General features: G+C 53.0%; 2 protein-coding genes across 6 annotated transcripts in view; one reads left to right on the top strand and one right to left on the bottom strand.

Moving 5' to 3' along the window:
- The first annotated feature begins 2,154 nt into the window (after positions 1-2,154).
- LOC103182474 lies at positions 2,155-12,552 on the top strand. 4 transcript variants are annotated; one of them, XM_042342016.1, is made up of 16 exons: positions 2,155-2,167; positions 3,850-3,920; positions 4,560-4,689; positions 4,930-4,988; positions 5,757-5,908; positions 6,154-6,227; positions 6,687-6,806; positions 7,179-7,313; positions 7,664-7,804; positions 8,888-9,007; positions 9,105-9,236; positions 9,645-9,746; positions 9,961-10,083; positions 10,531-10,626; positions 11,146-11,262; positions 11,825-12,552. In XM_042342016.1, exons 2-16 carry the CDS (start codon positions 3,859-3,861, stop codon positions 11,873-11,875), a joined length of 1,614 nt encoding a protein of 537 aa, XP_042197950.1. In that variant the 5' UTR covers positions 2,155-2,167; positions 3,850-3,858; the 3' UTR covers positions 11,876-12,552. The 4 variants fall into 4 exon arrangements, with proteins under 4 accessions (XP_042197950.1, XP_007897705.2, XP_042197951.1 ...); XM_007899514.2 differs by lacking the exon at positions 2,155-2,167 and adding an exon at positions 2,463-2,525; XM_042342015.1 differs by lacking the exon at positions 2,155-2,167 and adding an exon at positions 3,420-3,493.
- A 1,841-nt stretch (positions 12,553-14,393) lies between these two features.
- LOC103182475 (prickle planar cell polarity protein 3) overlaps positions 14,394-19,058 on the bottom strand; it is a 31,035-nt gene continuing 26,370 nt past the window's right edge. Inside the window, exons 5-9 of one of the 2 annotated variants that reach the window (XM_007899520.2) lie at positions 18,023-18,160; positions 17,420-17,623; positions 17,081-17,267; positions 15,843-16,643; positions 14,394-15,334 (exon numbers count right to left, since the gene is read on the bottom strand). In XM_007899520.2, coding sequence (XP_007897711.2) covers positions 14,517-15,334; positions 15,843-16,643; positions 17,081-17,267; positions 17,420-17,623; positions 18,023-18,160 — 2,148 coding nt within the window. In that variant the 3' untranslated portion in view covers positions 14,394-14,516. Of the gene's footprint in view, positions 15,338-15,842; positions 16,644-17,080; positions 17,268-17,419; positions 17,624-18,022; positions 18,161-19,058 lie in introns of both variants that reach the window. The other variant, XM_042342224.1, reaches the window with a different exon arrangement.

A 19,058-nucleotide genomic window follows, 5' to 3' on the forward strand; every position in this document is an offset into this window, starting at 1 on the left:
AGCTCCCTGCTTACCCCGTGGCGGGTTAGGCCTTGAGAAGTGTCTCAGCTAACGCATTAACTTGGGTCTTCCCTTCTGTTCATTGTTTTACAATCTAGTGTGTTTACAGCAGCTGACTGAGCCGGTCTCTGTCCGCACGTGATCGCACGGGACATGATTTTAAACACTCTTAATACATAAGCCCATACGCACGTTTTCATCTATTACTATATTATTCTATTATTATATTACAATAGCTGCAAAGGAAACCGACACTTAACCGTAGGTTTCGGTGATTACCCATCCACCAGACCAGTTAACGTGCCGTAAACACTGTGTGTACACCTTAACCAAAACTGCCATGCATGTGTGATGAGCTTGTTTTAGGTCATAGCTCATCAACGCTAGGGGATCTCCCCACTAAGGAAATATGCCCATGACACTCCCCCATGCAAGACCTTTCCGATTTGTTGTAAATCATGTCTCTACGTCAATCGATTATTGCGTTACTGGCGGACAGACATCCGTGGGTGTGTGCGAGCTGTGCTGGGATCTCTCGGTGCCTGGTGCTTTGTCAGTCTGAGCTGGTCTCAGGCTTCACTTTAATCCTCCCTCCCTCCTGACACACTCGCTCAAACACTAATGTAACCTTTCCCCCCCTCTTCCCCCCTCCTTCCCCCCCAAAAAAAACCCTCACTCGCCTCCTCACTCTTACCCTCGAGAGATTATGGGACTCGGAGTATTTTTTATTGGGGTGGGAGGGGGAGATTTAATTTTAAAAATGTAGCATTACTTTTTTTTCACCACTCTCTTCCCTCCTTCCCTCTCTCTGTCCCTCTCCCGATGTATCTCACAGAAGGATGTGCGATTTCCTCTGTCACTACTTTATTGCAGAATACCACGCATCGGGTACAACTAAGTACCTCACATTTTGGGGCTGTTTTACCTCATACTTGGGGTCTTTTTTTAATGCAGCTCATCAACGATAATATGCCCGTGACACTCCCCCTTGCAAGACCTTTCCGGTGAGGTGCAAATGTGGAGTCCTGTAGCTCAGTGGTTAGACCACTCGCTTTGCAAGCGAGAGACCTGAGTTCAATTCCAGGCAGAGGGCGAAACCTTGGGCAAGTTTCCTTACTCCACACAGAGCCTAATAATAATCCCTCCAAAACCAAAAACAATAATAAATTGGTCATTTTCAACCCACGACTGTTTGTGGGACATTGCTGTGCGCAATTGGCTGCCGCGTTCGCCCACAAATATACAGTCAGTTCACTTTACAGTGTGTTCTGTGAAGCGCTTTGGGACGTCCTCCCGACGTGAAAAGCGCTATATCAAATGCAAGGATTATTATTATTAAATCATGTCTCTACGTCAATGGGTTATTGGGTTATTGGTGTCGGTGGACAGACAGACGGACAGACAGACAGACGCAGACAGTTCGTCTTTATTAGTCAAGATGTATCTCTCTGGAAGGATGTGTGACCGCTGTCTCTAACTTTGTTGCAGAATAGCCCACATACCTTTTTGAGGGTTTAATTAAAGCATTTTTGTTTAATATATGTTTTAATATAACTGCTCATGAGGAGATCTACGAAACGGGGTATGAATCACGTCTCTACGTGAATTGGTTATTGGGTTCTTGGCCGACACAGACACAGACAGACACAGACAGACAGACATTTCGTCTTTTTTAGAAGACGATAACCCAAATAGTAATAATAAGAGACGCATTTTTTTTTAAAAAAGAAAGGAAGGAGGCGGTGGGTGGGAGTGGGCGCGAACTGAAGGGTTTAAGACTGAGAAAGTTGTCGCCTCTCGATCAGCGACAGTGAAAACAGAGAGAGGGGAGAAAGGGAGAGAGAGAGAGGAAGAAAGAGGAAAGAAACCCGAGAGAGGGAGAGGGAGGAGGTGTGACGCTGGAGGTGGGGGTGTGGGGTTATCACTGTGATGAGAGTTGTGGAAAATGACTATGATCTCTGATGCTGTGAAGTGGCATCAAATTTCACTACAACAACAACAGCAGCAACAACAACAATAACAACAATAACAACAACAACAACAACAACAGCAGCAACAACAACAATAACAACAACAACAATAACAACAATAACAGCAACAACAACAATAACAACAACAGCAACAACAATAACAGCAACAATAACAACAACAGAGGAACAGAGTGTCGGTGGGTCACAGGTTTTAACGATTTATTTGGGGTTTTTGATAACAGGTAAAAAAAAACATTGCTGCCAATCCCCAGAGAGAGGGGGAGAGGGAGAGAGGGGGAGAGGGAGAGGCAGTGGGTGGGACAGGTCTTGGGAGGAGCTGCAAAGTTTGGGAGAGGTTTTTGTTTCTTGGACTTCTTCTTTTTGGTGGTGGTGTTGAGAGCTCTGATCTGAGTCTTTTTTGGGGGGAGTTCAGCCACTTGGGGAAAAAACAGAGAGAGAGACACACAGGGAGTGGGGGGGGGGGGGAGGGGTGTTGGGGGTGGATGGGGGAGGAAGCGGAGTTAGCTTTAGGAACCAAGGAATTTCTGCCCAGTGGTAAATGCGTAAATAATTTCTCTCTCCCTCTCTCTCCTCCCTTATCTCTCCCTCTCTCCTCCCCGCGTTTACATCGGCCGCCGCATTTGTCCCACAAAATATACAGTCACTGCACTTTGCAGTCAGGGTAGTGTGTGAGGCGGTTTGATGCCTGCGAGGGATTGTTACCCCCCACCCCGGGGGGGGGGAAACAATCCGCCGGTCGGCTTCGCGACCGGGTTATTGCTTACAGCTAAGGTGGGACGGAGGTGTGCGCGGGGTGAGGAAACTCGCCGGAAGGTTTTGGCAGCGGCCGGGAATCGAACCCGGGTCCTCTGGCTGGCGAGAGGCGAGCGAGTGCTCCCAACCGCTCTGGCTTCGGGTACCAACGAAGTCCCTGAGATTTCCGTCTTCTGTGTTTCGCTCGGGCTGCGTCCGGGGCCAGTCCGCGCCCGTAATGGGCGAGTGTTCGGATTGCCTGGCGGGCGGAGCGGAGCTGGTCCATCGCTGGTTCCGCTCCAGTCCTTCTGTGAGCCCCGATGTCCCACCGGTTGTTGTACTTCAGGCTTCCAGTTGGTGCGCGCTCAGCCTCACGTCAACCGTCTGCCTCTTCGGCGTCACAACATTTGCGGAGGCCGGGAGCGCAGGGGGTTCGAGCGCTCGCCCAGCAAGCCAGAGGGGCTGGCTTCCCGCTCGGGGCGAAACCTCAGCAGTCAGTAAGGAACCGGGTTGTTAAGTCGCTTGCGGATCGCTTTACGGGGGCGGGGGGGGGTAAACAAGCCTTTAAAAAGCAAGAAGAATGTGGTCACATCGATCCGCCGCTGCTCGTGGGGCACTGCTTTGCAGCTTTTCACTCACAAAATACGCAGTCGGTTCACTTTAAAGTGTACTGTGAAGCTCTTCGCGACGTCCCGGAACGTGATAAGGCGCTGTATCAAATGCGGAAATGATTAAGTGCCGAGAGGTGTAGCTGTGTCTTATGTTATCCCGTACGTTTATACGTAAACAAGATTTGGAGTCCTGCCTTATTCTGCCTGAGCTACTCTGATTACAAATTACCACAACATCCTGTTTACCGTGCAGTGTTTTTATACCAGGAAATGTGGTTTAGCTTTCGTTGGTTGGGGCTCAGTCAGAGCAGTCCATGTAATTCGTCAAAGTGTGTCGTGTGTGTGTGTGTGTGTTAGTGAGTGTGTGGCGTGTGATCAATTTGCATTTTACGATAGCGCGTTTCACTTAAGAGAACGTTTTAAGGCACAGATTTTACGACTTTCCACCTCTCTCTCTCTCTCTCTCTTTCTCTCTCTGCGTTTTCTCTCTCGCTCTCCTCCCAACGGACTTGAAGAGGGGAGAGATGGTCTTCGAAAAATACGATCGCAGCGAAGGATGCACCACTGAAAGACTTCAGGACAAAAGGTATTGTTGTCGAACGGAAGGAACAGCCCGAGGCCGCCCGGTCGAATCTCGGGGATAGGGTTCTGTATCGTCCACAACGACCGCTTGAATTTATACGGCGCCCTTAGCGTCTCGGAGACGGTGACCTCTGATTTCCCGTAGCTTAGCGGTTAGCGCGCTCGCCGTGCGAGCGAAAGGACCTGGGTTCGATCCCCCGGGGCCGGGCGAAACCTCGGGCAAGTGTCCTTACTCCTTACTCTGTTCACCCGGCAGTAAGTAAGAACCCGGTTGTTTGGCGACTGGCGGATGGCTTTCTGGGAGTAATAATGCCTTCGAAGTAGATAATAATTCGGTGAGTCGATCCACGACTGTTTGTGGGGGACGCTGCCGTGCGCAATCGGCTGCTGCATTTCGCCCACAAAATTCACCGTCACTACGCTTATACTCACCAGTGTATCCCGTGAAGCGCTTTGAGTCGTCTCGAAGATGTGATCAGGCGCCGGGTCGGATGCCAAATGAGGATTATTATTATTAATTATGATCAATTGTTCTGAATCGTTATTAATTATTACTCATTGTTATTAATTATTAAGACGTGATACAAGGCGCTACGTCAGGTGCGAGGATTATTATCGTCGTCGTTATTCCTCACCTTTTCAGGCAAGAGAATCAGAAGTCTCGGTCGCAGCCGCCCGTGGGACCTCACACCCCCGAGTCCTCTCCCCCACACGCCAGCGAGGCAGGTCACAGAGGACACGGGCCAGTGAGCCCCAGCAGCAGCAACGAGCAGGTCAGTGGCCAAGGTGCGCGTCGGGGGAGATCGACAACAACTTGCGTTTCCATAGCGGTCATCACGTCTCAAAGCGCTTCGCAGGAAACGCTGTAAAGTCAATCGACCGTACGTTTTTTTTTTCGCCGGCGGTTTTGTGTTCCAATTTTTACACCCGGTTATTTATATGTTAAGTATTATTATATGAATACACAAAAGTGTTAACGATACGATGATCCTCATTCCCCGACCGGTGATTAGAGAAGTGGCTGCTCCGGAGCGAGTCCGATAAAAGGCGGAAAAGGCAAGATGAATAAAGGGTAAGCGAGTGACCGGCCGGCCGGCCTTTCACTAAATGAAGCTCGTTTCGCTTTGAAAGTAATGGTAATAACTAATAATAAATGACAATTAATGATAAATAACAAATCATAATAGATAGCAATCATAAATAATGATCAAATAATCAACAATAACAAATAATAATCGGTAATAGTAATAATGTCAGTACGTTGGGCCTTGGAAAGAGTTTTTAAACGGGTTCGGATGCAAGAAGGGAACTTATTGTAGCTGTAGCTTGTCTGGTTAATTGTTGATATCCAGTCTTGCATTACTTTCATCAGGGACAGCTCAAGGCTGTCTCCAGCCTGATTAAAATAATCATCAGGTGGATGAGGACGTGCAGACCTGCAGGGTTTGTTTTTTTTAAAAAAAATACTGTGATAAAAGAAGTATAATAGCTCTTCAGCCTCCTGTTTGTCCCTCGTCTCCTCCGCTCCACCACCAGTGGCCGTGTCTTCCGCCTCTATGCCCCCAAAACTCTGGAAGTCTCTCCCTCATTCCCTCCGCCAGCCTTGCCCCCTCCCTCCCTCTCTCCCTCCCTCTCCCTCCCCACTTTCAAATCCCGCCTAAAGACCTTCTTATTTGATCGTGCTTACAGTCACCTTTCCCCCACCCCCCCACGCCCGGCTCGGGGCCAGAGTCAGACTCCCGCCACTGTCAAGCCCTCGGGGATGTTACCCCGTGTGAAGGGGGCTACGTAAATGCAAGTTGTTGTTGTACGAATTAACCGCTGCTATTTCCCCTCTCAGGCCTGACAAAGGTGGGAGGAACAGAGCGCACGGGACCCGGGGGGAGGTGAAGCCATCTTCTCCCAGAAAATCCGTCGTCGGCGATCCTTCCTGCAAGCTCCAGAAGCCGCCTCCGGGGGTGAACCCTTTGCCGTGCCAGGACCTGCAGTCAGGTCAGACGCCCGCTTCGGGGTACTTTGCAACTGCAGGATATCTTTTTAGAATAATAATAATCCTTGCAATGGACGCAGCGCTTCATCATGTCGTCGAGACGTCTCAAAGCTCTTCACGGGATATAGTGTAAAGTGAATTGACTGTATATTTTGTTGGCATATTTGTGTGTGTGTGTGACTATATATACATACAGTATTTATATAGAGAATTATCTCTAAACGCCACCCTTCTTCTCTGATTTCAGACGTTCCAAACCCGATTGCTCTCCATCCCGTCCTGCAAACCGCGTTGCAACAGTTCGGTTCCCTTCAAACGAAGGCGAGTGTACGATTTGAGCTGCGGAAACTGTCGCTGGGAAGGATTCTCCGGGGGAGCCTGTTGACTCGGGAAATGCCTTGGTGTCAAATGCAAGGATTGTTGTTGTTATAATAATAATAATCCTCGCATTTGATGCAGCGCCTTATTACGTCTGTGAGACGTCTCAAAGCGCTTCACAGAATATGCTGTGCATTGAATTGACTGCGTATTTAGTGGACGAAAATGGCTGAATATTAGAGGGGGCAAAGGGTTTCAATGTCAATGTATTCATCACCAGCTGAATTCTGGAGGGGGGGGAGGGAGGGGGAGTCGGGGTTGTGGTTGTGGTTGTCAATCAAGCGATGTTCCGGAGAGAGAGACTGAGACTGAATGTGATGGAATGGTAAACGTTCAAGGAGTTTGACGTAGAACGGCAGGTATTCAACGCTGCGCTGATGGGGTCTAGTTTCCTCCCTCCAGGGGGACAAACTGGAAGTGGACGCGAAAGCCAAAGCTCCGGCGACATCGGGGGTGGAGCAGAAGAAAGCCGTGCGGGAGGACAGACCTTGCCACCAGCCTCCTGCCTTCCCCGCACCCAAGGTACCATTCCCACAGGCAAAAAAAAAAGCTCTTATAAAGCGATTAGCATCTCTCTCGTCAGGGTTGATAGCGGCGACTCTTAAAGATTGAGTCTGGGGTGGTGGTGGGGGTTTCAGACACCAGATAAAACAAGGTCACGTTGACGGCGCCGTTCAATTTATTTACGAGCGACCTGTTTTATCATTCTTTTGAAAAAAATTGGTCACTCGATCCGCGACGTGTTTGTGGGGGACGCCTCTGACCGCAAAATATACAGTCACTTTCCGTTTCTGTTCCGTGAGGCGCTTTGAGAAGTCTCGGGAGATGTAGGTGATAAGATGCAACGATTATTATTATCCTGATCCCCTCGTGTTCGACTGTCCCTCTTCGCAGGTAACTGGACACGCCGCGTTCAAGAGCTGTGTTGTGCCGAGTGCTGATTCTCTGAGGGAGCCCGCAGCACACTCGAGCAAACCAAGAGAGACCAGAGGCTCCGAGACCCCTGTAAAGAGACCAAAACCCATGCAGGTGACCAGCTGTTCCTTCACCCGAGGTTCTCTTCCTTTGCTAATCGCTTTCTTTCTCCTGTTCGTTAGCTCTCAAGCCAACGCAGTTGAGGTACAGATCAGATCAGCCGTGAGCTAATAGATTGGGGGCTGAATGGCCTACTCCTGTTCCCATGACATTAAGGTCACTTTGTGGTGGCTTGGATCTGGGGCTTGACCTGCCTGACTGACCTACTGAGGGGGTGGGAAGGGGAGAAGAGAGCGAGATCTGGACGTGACCACCTAACACTGCTCACGCTGTGACCTTCCCCGTCCCTCCGTGGCTCGGCCTCTCTCCCGGAGCGCCGCTCACCTTCCTCCCGCTCGTTTCAGGGCGACACGAGAGCACCGGAGAGGAAATGCAGCGAGCTCAAGAAGCGCAAGAAGCCGGAGAAGCAGGAAGCGAGCCGGGCTCCGGGTGGTAAAACCCCGGCGGGGATTGGGATTAACCCGTCGAGGGCTAAGCTAAAGAGAGTGAGTGAATCTCAGCCTTATTCGGTGAGAATGTTGGTCTCTTCGTTGGGGAGAGGTGGGGGCAGAGGGGGTATGTGCGGGTGTGGGGTGGGGGTGGTTGAAGGACTCAGGTCATTGAGGCGAAAACAAGTCGCTGGGGAAAAAAATTAATAATAATTTGGTCACTCAATCCCCGACTGTTTGTGGGACACTGCTGTGTTTCGAGGACGTGCTAAGGCGCTGTATCACATGCCAGGATTATTTATTTATTGATTGATTATTGATACTCAGCAGGTCGGGCAGCATCTATGGAGAAGGGGACCTTTCGTCAGGTCATCGTCCTGAAACCTTGACTCGCCTTGGTCTCTCTCTCCATAGATGCTGCCTGACCTGCTGAGTGTCCCCGGCGACTTCTGTTATCATGTCCGGTTTCCAGGCGTTTCATCTGCAGTTATTTTGCCTTTTGTTCGTGGGCGTGGGGTGGGGGTGGGGGGCGGGGTGGGGGGGGGGGGGGGTAGGTGCTGGTGGGTGCAGTTGGCGGTGGTGACCAGCAGGGATCGCTCTCCCCCACACATAACTGAGAGCTCCTCTATTCTGTGGTTTCCAAGCGTTGGTCTGAGGATATCTTTGTGGGTGTGTTTGTGTGTGTGTGTGTTTGGTTTTTTTTAAAAAAAGAAAAAGTAATATTTACTAACACCCGCAGACGTTCGATGAAACGCCATCAAACTTGACGCGGGGGGGGAAGCAAAGAAGAAAAACAATTTGAAAAAAGATGACAGGCGGGTTAAGTTCCCTCTTGAAGTTTTGATCGAAAATAAACAGCGGCACCTTTTTGGTTTCGGTTTGGTCACACGATCCGCGACTGTTAGTGAGTGGGCCGTTTGGCTGCTGCCTTTCGCTTCCAAAATACAGTCAATCCACTTCACGGTATATCCTGCAAAGCCCCTTTGAAACGTCTCAACGACGTGATAAGGCGCTATATCAAATGCAAGGATTATTATTATTATTTGAGCACGTGGGTGCGTATCTTCAGTTCGAGAGGCTAACAGGATCCAGTGTGATCCACTGATGGCTCTATTTATTGTTTTATTGTTTCACTTTTAGAAAAAACCCTTCCGAATCTCAGAAACCGAGGGTTGGAGGCAGAAGGAGACCGAACTCCAGGAGGTGATGGGTTTTGAGGAGGGGGAGCTGTCGCCTTCAACCACAGACGACACGAGTGACGTGAGTCTTTGCAAACGCCACCGTTTGTACCTGTTGACGCAGCGAAACCGGACACGGAATAAACAAATCTCTCGCGTGTCGTCCTTTCCCTCTTTAGGATGACATATTTCGAGAACCACCAAAGACCCGACCAGCGAAGACCCGCAGATCGCAAGCCAGGCGAGCCGGGCACCCTGACCAGCCCAGTCCGGAACTGCTCTGCAACCCCTCGACAGACAGAGCGAGGATTGTGAGTAAACCACCACCCCCCCCACCCTACTCCTCTTCCCCCACCCCCCTTCCTCTTTCCCCCCCGGCCCCTCCTCTCCCTCACTCCTCACCTCCCCTTACACGCTCCCTCCTCTTCCCCTCCTCTCCATTCCACTCCCCCACTCCCCTCACCTTCTCTTTCCCCCCTCCTCTTTCTCCTCCTCTCCTCTCCCCCTTCCCTTCCTCCCCCCTTCCCTCTTCTTTCTCCTCCCCACCCCCCCACCCCACGCCTGCAATCTTCACAGCGAGTGCGTGGCAGAGTAGCAGTTCACAAAGCTTTCAATATTGTTCAAGTTACTGTATTTCAAAACTCCAGGATTCGTGTTATGATTTTTTCTCTCTTCTCTTACCCCCCAACCCCCGCGTACCCCCCCTTCCCCCCTCAAAGCTTCCAGTGAGAAATGACGTCAAGAAAACTTCCCAGACGAAGCTCCACACTCCAGTCTGCAGTGAAACGACCCTGAGACATTTGTCTTCCATGATCATCTATGTAAGTTAGCAAGTGCTCAGCTGCCTCCCTCCCATTCACTGTAAATACGTGGCTTGGAATGGGTTACGCTTCGGTCTGGGGCGCAAAATGGCTACTGGGGTGGGGGGGTGGGGGCGCTATATAAATGCAAGTTGTTGTTGTTGTGGGAATTAGTTGCGCTGCGCACAGGGGAAAGCGTGGCATCCGGTAAATCGTTGTCGGGGTTTTCTTTTAGGATTTGACCCAAAAAAAAACCACAAAGGAGAAACACTGTCGTCTCAGCTGCGAGGAACGTAAAAGCCAAAAGGCGCCCGGGTTCGGACGGGAACCGAACGCGAAGGTTTCGTCAAAACTTCCCGTAAGCCGGAGAAGCTTATTCCCACCCCCCTTCCCCCCAGCTGACAAACCTCCCCGATTAAATGGGTCCTTAACGCCAAGCGCCGACACGTGTGGAGCAATGCGATATGAACCTACATCTTTCGCTTCACCCCACAAAAAACACACGGTCACTCCACTTTACTGTACGTGCTGTGAAGCGCTTTGAGACGTTTCACTGACGCGATAAGGCGCTATATCGGATGCAATTATTATTATTATTACACAATGACTTTTCAAGTCGTGAGGACTCGATCCCGAGGAGCTTGACAGATCTGTCGGGGCACCACCTGTCATCATTAAATCAAACCACGCGATGGAAAAGCCTCATTCGCATAACTTATTTGAGCGTAAATGATCAATTAATTGTGATCTTTTTTTCTCTCCCCTCCACCTCTCTTCTCCCCCCTCCCCACCCCACCGCGCGAAGAAACCTTTGTGCAAGAGCAACGGGGAAGTGAAGGCTGGCGGTGATGAGGAACGCAGACGGGTCGGTGGTCTGTCAGGCAGCAATAAGGGCAACACGGTAAGCGCGGGGAAAAAGAAACGTGCAGCGTGCAAGGTCGATACAGCTCCGTAGAGTCTCAATGGAGGCTGTCGCTGCCCATTATTTTTTTCAGACCTCACCCTTCACCGAGGACATACCGTGATGATATAACCGATTTGATCACAGCAATAATTAAGGGCGGCTCGGTAACTCATTCAGTAGCAATAATCCTCGCCTTTCACGTCAGGAGAACGCTCAAGCGCTTCCCAAATGTAGTAACTTGTGTATTCTTAAGCGCGTTATTTTTACCCTTCCGACTCTCGAGCGGCGAGAGCGCGACTGACCGGAGCCGGTCTGAACGCGAGTTAACCCCCCCCCACCCCTCCACCCACCCCCCACCTCTCGAGAGACATTGTGCAGCCAGAGGTGCTCAGGCCAGGAAGGAAGAGAGACTCTCCACCCCCACCCCCTACCCCCCCACACACACAAAAACATGGGAGTGTTCGCGGGGAGCGAGGACCCAACGCTGATTGACTCTTGTCTGTATCTGATCGGCAGAGGAGCAAGGACAGCCGGGGGAGGGAGGCCACGGGACAGCAGAGCGACTCGAAGAGAGAAGCTCTGAGAGAGGCTCGCACGGCCGCCATCTTGGCCAGGAAGGACAAGCTGGAGGAGGTGAGGAGGCGGAGAGGCCCGAGGGGTGGGGTTGGCTGGGGTGGGGGTGGGGGGTGGGATCGTGTTGTGTTCTAACCCATTTCCCTTGTTGGGGCTAAGACGCGCTCGAAACGCCTTGCTGGGCGGACACACTTCAATCGGGGGTGGCACGCCTACAACGTGGTTGCCTTACAGCGCTCCCTCCCTCAAGGTCTTGTCTCGAGACCCTCCCTCTAAAGACCTTCCTCTTCGAACCGTGCCTCCGGTCACACTCCTGACCCCCAACCCCCTCCCCGACTGTCCCAACGCCCTGGGGACGTCTAAAGGGCGCTATACAAGTGTCGTTGTTGTGGTTGTTGTTAGACCGTGCCTTCGGTCACCCTCCTATCCCTGCCCTCCCTCCCTTATCCTCCACCCCACCCGATTCCCAACTCCCAGCTCGGGTCCCAAACCCCTCGACTGTCCGGAGTCTTGCGATGTTCCTCCCGACGTGAGAGGCAGGTGCTGTGTGAATGTGAGGTGTCGCTGCTGCTGCTGTTGTTGTTGTTGTCGGGTGTCTACACCGCGGTTGGTTGCCGTGCAGGCGTTTCACTGGGACTGTAAGGTCTTGCTACGGTGGCCAAGATGCTGGTGAGGATGCAGCCGGGGGTGGAGCGCCAGATGCAGTCGGCGCTGAGGAAAACCCTGCGGTTCGTAAGCAACCGCTGCGTGCAGAGGCTCCAGAGGTTCATCGCGGAGTACGACCACGCAGCCAGGGCCAAGGAGAGACAGCGCAAGGCCAGGAACGGACCCAGTTCCTCCTCGTTGACGACGACGTCATGACCCGAGCCGAGAGCAGCCAAAGGTGGGCTTGACTCCGTCCGCAGCTCAGCTCCCAACTGGATGGAGAAGAACATAAGGATTTGCCGGGCGAGAGGTCCCATTCATTTGGCCCTCCGCCTTCCTGGCAGTCGCTTGTTGTGTTGTGTCACAAACTATAGACGAATAGTCCAGGTGTAGCGCGCGCTGTAACTCGAGAGAGAGAGAGAGAGAGAGAGAGGGGTGCAGGAGGGAGAGAAGGTTTTTTGTTTCTCATTCCCACCCTCTACACCTCCCCCAAGTAATCACCTTATTCTCGGGTGTATTCTGCACGTCGCGGACTATTTTAAAGCGATCACTTTTGTTTTTTTGCGCTCGTACGTGTGTAAAGTTTTTTTATGCAGAAGAAACCAAAGTTTTTAAGCAATTTTTTTTTTATTCCAATCGTTCCGATCGTCCTCTTGTCTCGACAGGGAACAAAGTTTTGGTTCTTGGTGGTGGTGGTGGATTTGTCGTCGTCGTTGTTGTTGCTGTTGAAAGAACGGCCGATGTTGGGGAGGGGTGGTGGGGTGGGGGGTAGTCTGGGGGTTTTGGAAGGGGTCTTGAAGGGAGAGAACGGAGCTGGTACATTGGAGGAGGGAGGGAGGGAGGGAGGGCGAGAGACAGAGAGAGAGAGGAAAGGGTGAGGACAGTAGAGGGAAGGATGGCTGGCCTCGTTATCTCCCTGAATAGTTTGGGATAACTTGACCCCAAGGATTTTTCCAGGCCACTGAAAATTAGGATAAGTCGTCTCTCTCCCCCCCCCCCCTCCCCCCCCCCACACCGCACACGCGCGATACAATTTACAGAACACTTTCCACGGCGGAAGGAGGACATCTCAAAGCCCTCCGATCTGCCCCACAAGCCTCTTATTTTTGTTTAAAAAAAAAGCGGGTGGGTTGGGGGGGGGGGGGGGGAAATTAACTTGTGTTTGCTGCAATAAAAGGTTAGGAATTTTATCTGCGTGTTGAAGTGTCTTTGTTTTCAAACTGTGGGTTTTGAACTGAGTGAGATCAGTCTGGCGTCTCGCTTTGTTCGATGCCTCATATTCCAATGACTGCAATGACACAATGCCGCCTTGTCCCGAGGCTGTTTCCGTATCGTTTCCTGGAGACGGGGATTGTGTGGAGATTAAGTCGGGAGAGTCGATCGACTCCTTACGTGACGAGACGGTGTCTGTTACGAGTCACCAGAACTCTGCCGCCCTTTTCCCGTCGTCTCCAATCCCGGTTGCAAACGCAGTTAAGAGACGTGTTGGGACGAGCTTTACCCAGACTCGAGGATTGCAGGCTGACCGGCGTTTCTCTTGCGGTACTTCTGGGTTTCGAAGGTATGATTAAACCAAATCAAAAAAAATGTAATCATAATAATCTGTGCACCTGATAACAACACCCATGACATCCAAGTGCCTCGAAGCACTTCGTGATAAATCGTATGGTGTCTGCTGGAACGCGAAGCGGTGTGTGTGTGTGCGTGTGTGTGTTTCGTGGGCCAAACCCGGCAGCCGATTCGCGCGCAGCGATGTCCCGCAAACGGCCACGAGCAAATTTTATTCGGGTGGGGGGTTGAGGGGAGAGGCGAGAGCGGGGAAGATGGTCAAGACAGGAAACCAGGGAGAAACTCAACTTCCCCTGTTTAAAAAGCAAAGCTGGATCTTTTAACAACCGTCCGGTTTAACTTGCGCAAAGTGCTTCGAGACGTCTCGACAATGTGGTGGCGATGACGACCGTGATGGGAATAATAATCTTTGCATTTGATGCAGCGCCTTATCTACCCGGGTTCGAAACCTCGGGCAAGTTTCCTTACCCCGCACGCCTGATAACAATCCCTCAAAAAAAAAGAAAATTGGTCATTTTCAATCCACGACTGCTTGTGGGGACGGCGCTGCGATCAATTGGCTGCTGCGTTTCGCCCACAAATATATACAGTCAATTCACTTCACAGTCTATTCTGTGAAGCGCTTTGAGAGGTCGAGAAGACGTGAAAAGCGCTATATCAAATGCCAGGATTATTATTATTATTATTATATCAAATGCGAGGATTATTATAATTATTGTCACGTGTTCGAGACGTCTCAAAGCGTTTCACGGAAAGAATATGCTGCAAAGTGACCTGACTTGTTTCTTTTGCGGGTGGGGGTGGGGGGGGGGCGAAACGAGGCGCAGTGTCTAATGCGAGGGGGGGGGCGAGGGGAGCAACACTTATTATAACGTCTTATTCCTTAGGAGGAATTGTGTGTGTGTGTGGGTGTGTGTCGGGTGGGGTGGAGGGGGGAAGTGGAGGGAGATTCTCATCGCAATGATACGCAGGTCAACAACCCCCAAAAATTGTCTTGTTTTAATTCTCTCTATAAAGTTTACTTAAGCATCGTTCGGAAAGCGTGTGGCGTTGGGGTTTCAGTCCACGGTTTAAATACACGGTGGGGCTCAGCTCTGCGCTCAAGACACGGTGCAGTTTTTACTCCTCTGTCCCCTCTTCCTGTGCGACCAGCCCCCTGCTACCAGGGCTCCGTCGCTGGCCGGACTGAGCTGCCGTGGCTCTCCGGGGGGTTTGGGCTGGGGCTGGGGGATGGGCTGCCCCAGGAAGTAACCTTCCTCTTCGGAATCCGAGGAAGACGAGGAGCAGGTCGAACAGCAGCAGTCGTGGTCCTCCTCCTCCTCTTCCTCCTCCAAATCACGGCAACGCGGGTTGAGGAACCTGTCCAGACCCGATCCCGACCTCCGCAGAGCTGCGCCCCGGTCCGCGTCCCACCGGGCTTGCCGCGCGTGCGTTTGCTTGATCGCTCGGTCCTCGCGACCCGCTCTGGCCCCGACCGGCTGCTGGTCGCGGCCCGAGAGCGGTTCGCTGTAAGCGTCCTCCGGTGACCGCTCGGTGATCGTGTGCAGAGCCTCGTCCGAGCAGGATCTCCGCACCGGCCGGGACCGTCTCCGGCTGTGGCTGTGGCTCTGTCCTTTGTACCTGTAGACTTTCCTCCTGGTCTGCTCGCTGAGCGGAGTCCGGTAGCCCCCGCCGCCGCCTCGCCCCCCAGCTCCGGGGTCGGGGGAGAAGGCGGAGACCCCCGGGGAGAACGACTCCGACGCCCGTCGGCACCTGGGCTCGGGGTCTGGGCGGCAGACCGGCTGGTAGGAGGTGGGCTTCAGTATCCCCGGACCCCTGACCTTCTTCACCTCCAATCCCTGCTCTGTTTCCCGGGGGCAGGAGCGATCCGAAGGCTTGGACGGTTTCTGCGGCTTGTGTTTTTCTTCGGTCGAAGCCCCTTCTTGGGTGGGAGGATTGGGGGTGGGGGTGGGGAAGAAACGGCACATTGTGAGTGGGGGAATCTGGGGGTGGGGGCGCGGAGGTGTTTATATTGACTCCGACAAGGACCCATTTCCCCATTCACCACCTGCGGAAATCCTGCCCCCCAGTCGTGAAGGTTGTGGGTTCGGGCTTTGAATGCACTGTGGCACCTTCAGGTCACCCCCCACTTCTCCTCCCACCCCCCTTCACCCTCCCCATCCTGATCCCAACTCCTCACCCCCACGCCCCACCACCCAGTTCGGGTATGAATCCCAGACTGTCCAGCGCCTTGGGACGTCGTGAAAAGCGCTGTGCAAATACAAGTTGTTGTCCAATGTGGGGAGGGGGGGGGGGCAGTGGGGGATGGGGGGGGGGCATCCTTCTGATGAGACATTTAAACCTTTAAGCTGTCTATTGGGTTTCCCCGGAGCCTGAACAAGTGCGACACGACGTACCCGTGTGTGTGTCTGTGGCTCAGCCTTTACCTGGGCTCTGATCTGTCGCTGACGCCTCCTGGTTTCGTCTCGTGCTCCTCTGCTCCGCGAGGTTCCCTCCCGGTGTCGGGGGTGACTTTTCCGAGCGGCGTTCCCGGTGTCGCTGGGTCGTTTCCGGCTCCTCTTGGAGCTCCGGGCGGGCGTTACCGGTCTCCGCCTCCCGGCTCCTGGGCTGCCCCCTGCGCTGCGGGCCGTGCGCTTCCGGCTGCCGTTTGCCGGCCGAGCCCGGGTCTCGGGCAGGAGGCTCCGGAGCTCGCGGCGGCGGTTTCTGCTCCTCCGGGGCCCGGCCCCCCAGCTCCTCGCCTCCCGGGGACGTCTTGCCTGGCTCGTCCCGCCCGGCTCCGCGCTCCACAGTTTCGCCCTCGGCCTCCGGTCTCCTCATCATCATCGCGGCGTTCCGGGCTTCCCGGTCCTGTCCGGGAATTTGCCGGGAATTCCGTGATTTCTTCTTGGCCTCCGGCACGGGATCGGCTGGGCCTTGACCGTGATCGTGATCGGCCGGGGGCGCTGGGGGGAGAGCGAGACCGCCCGCAGAGACGGGGCTGGGGGGCCCGTTAGACGCGACGTCCTCACACAGACTGAACCCGGAGCCGGATTCCCGGGACCAGTCGGAGTCCGGGGGTTCCGCGGGCCGGAGGGTGGTCTCGCCGCAGGCCGGCGAGCAGTACACACGGCCGTGCCGGGGGCTGAAGGCACAGCCCAGCAGCGGCTTCTCACAACGAGCGCAGCGGAAGCACGAACCCACCGCGTGCCAGTGCTGCCCGTTGAAGGTGATTTGTCCGAAGTCGATACCTGGAGTTGTCGGAGAAGAAGAAGAAGAAAAAAAAACCTCAGTCATAATCCTCGCCAAGAAGACCAACGTCCATCCATTCCGCCTGCCACCATCCCTCAGTCGCCTGCGCATGTCGTGTCCCAAACTATGTACCGAATCCCCAGACATTATTTCCTTGTAGAGCCCCCCCCTCCCTTCGCTCCTTCAAGACCTTCCTCTTCGACCCCGCCTTGCCGTCATCCTCCCAACCCCAACCCCAACCCTCCTTGCCCTCCACCTCCCCCCCTCCACCCCACCTTGATTCCTACCCCCCCAGTTCGGGTGCAAACCCTCCATGGCCCAGCTGCCTCAAGATGTCCTCCAGACGTGAAAGACGCCGCATCAGTACAGTACGGTTTGCCGTCGAGGTTTTTTTTTGGGGGGGCAGGGGAGGGGGGGGGGGCGGTTTAACACTCACTGATGATATCCCCGCAGGTTTCGCAGTGCTCCGCGTGGAGAGACTCGAAACAGTGACAGCAATATGGCCGCCCTTCCTTCATGATGTACTTCTGGCCTCCCAGCACCATCTCGCATTCAGTGCAGCCAAAGTGGTCCATGTGCCAGTACCTGCCCTCGGCTTCCGTGCACTCCTCGGCAAAGATCAACTGAAACGGAGGTGAGAGAGGAGAGGTCAGTGCGTCCCAATGACCGTTGGGAGGGAGGGAGGGAAAGAGAGAGAGAGAGAGAGAGAGAGAGAGCGAGGCTGATGGGGGGGGAGAGGGGTAGAGAGAAGACAGGTTACAGACCACGGACGCACCTGGTCGCACGAGGCGCAGCGCGGTTTGAAGAGGTCCGCGTGGTGCCGGCCGCACTGGATCTTGCCGTCCTGGTAGAAGTAGATCAGGTCGACCAGCAGCTCGTGGCAAGTGGCACAGCCGAAACAGCAAGGGTGCCAGCACGCCCTCGCCCCCGCCCGCTGGGCAAACACAGCCACGTCCCCGCCGCTGATCTTGCCCCCGCACTGAAAAGGCATCAAGGGTGGGGAGGGAGAAAATCAGCCGCCACGAGGCACAGGTGAACCCCCAACTCCCACCCCCCCACCCCCCGCCCCGCCTTGCCATGTTCTACACCAAAGGTGTTGGGGTGCAGGAACCTTGCCTATCATAATTAATTGACAAATAGTTAATAGTAGCTAATGAAAATTAATAATAACTAACAACAATTAATAATAATTAATAATAATCCTGGCATTTGATAAAGCGCCTTATCGCGTCTTTCAGACGTCTCACAAGCGCTTCACAGGATACACTGTAAAGTGGATTGACTGTGGATTTTGTGGACAAAATAATATTATACTGTATTAATATAATATAATATAATATTATAGTCTCGGGGTCAGTGCTGATGGTCGATCTCTCACCTTCTCACACAGAGAGCCAGTGGCTGTCAAAGGAAACACCTGGACTATCCCTCTCCCCAACGCCTCCCTCTTCCTCTGGGCACTGAACAACCTCAGCTCCTTCTTCTCCTCCGCACTCAGTGTTTGGCAGTACTTTTCCTGGGGGGGGTGGGGGGTGGGGGAGAAGAGAGTGGGGAGTAAAACACACAATTACTTGGCAGCTCAACACAAAGCCTATGTCTTTACCTCAGTGTTGACTGGCGACTGAGCCAGGCTGACGCACGTCAACAAATAATTAATGATAAATAATAGTCCATGTTTTTTATTTTATTTGCTACACCTTACTTATCGAATGTAAATTGATTGTACTGATTGCTTATCGATTGTAAATCGAAATAACGTGAAAAAATACACAACCAATCCACTTTACGGTATATTCTTTGAAGCGCTTTGAGACGCCTCTCAATCAGGCGCTAAATCAAACGCAAAGATTATGATTATCATCGATATTATCAGCGAACCATGTTCCTCTTTTCTTTCGTTCTGATGAACTCCCGACAACGTTTTATTTTGGGTAAAGCCTCCGTTTTTCTTGGGTGGGGTGGGGGTATGGGATGGGTGTGTGTGTGTGTGTGTGTGTGCGTGAGTGTGCGTGAGTGGTGTTGGTGGTGTAGTCAACATCCAAATATTTTAATAATCTACTGTGTATTCCTGTGAAGGCGTTCGCGATGTCGCGACGAGGTGATGAGGCGCTGTGTCAAATGCAAGCACGACGATGACGATTTTAGGTCAGTTCACGGGTTCCTGAGCTCTGTTGCTTCTGTCAGCAAAGAGGGGGGAAGAGGGGGGGAAGAGGGGGGAAGGTGACATTCCTACTTATGAGGTTCTAACTGTTCAGGTGCTCTCAATGAGCCCTCTGACTCCGCGCAGACACTGGTACGGTCAACTGGGGGCGCGGCAGACGGGCCCGATGGTAATAAAATGCCAAGATTTGACACCGCAGCTGGTACGAGACCAGGGACGAGGCTTTGTTCGAAACACAAACCGACCCCCCCCC

Source organism: Callorhinchus milii, unplaced genomic scaffold (genome assembly GCF_018977255.1).
Source record: "Callorhinchus milii isolate IMCB2004 unplaced genomic scaffold, IMCB_Cmil_1.0 Scaffold19, whole genome shotgun sequence".
NCBI lineage: Eukaryota > Metazoa > Chordata > Chondrichthyes > Chimaeriformes > Callorhinchidae > Callorhinchus > Callorhinchus milii.

Bases quoted from the DNA above. Each gene is read 5' to 3' on its own strand.
- LOC103182474 (XM_042342016.1), top strand. From the start codon at position 3,859: ATGGTCTTCGAAAAATACGATCGCAGCGAAGGATGCACCACTGAAAGA. The intron at 6,228-6,686 runs GCGAGTGTACGA...TCCTCCCTCCAG, and splicing joins TCGGTTCCCTTCAAACGAAG to GGGGACAAACTGGAAGTGGA. The intron at 9,008-9,104 runs GTGAGTCTTTGC...TTCCCTCTTTAG, and splicing joins CCACAGACGACACGAGTGAC to GATGACATATTTCGAGAACC.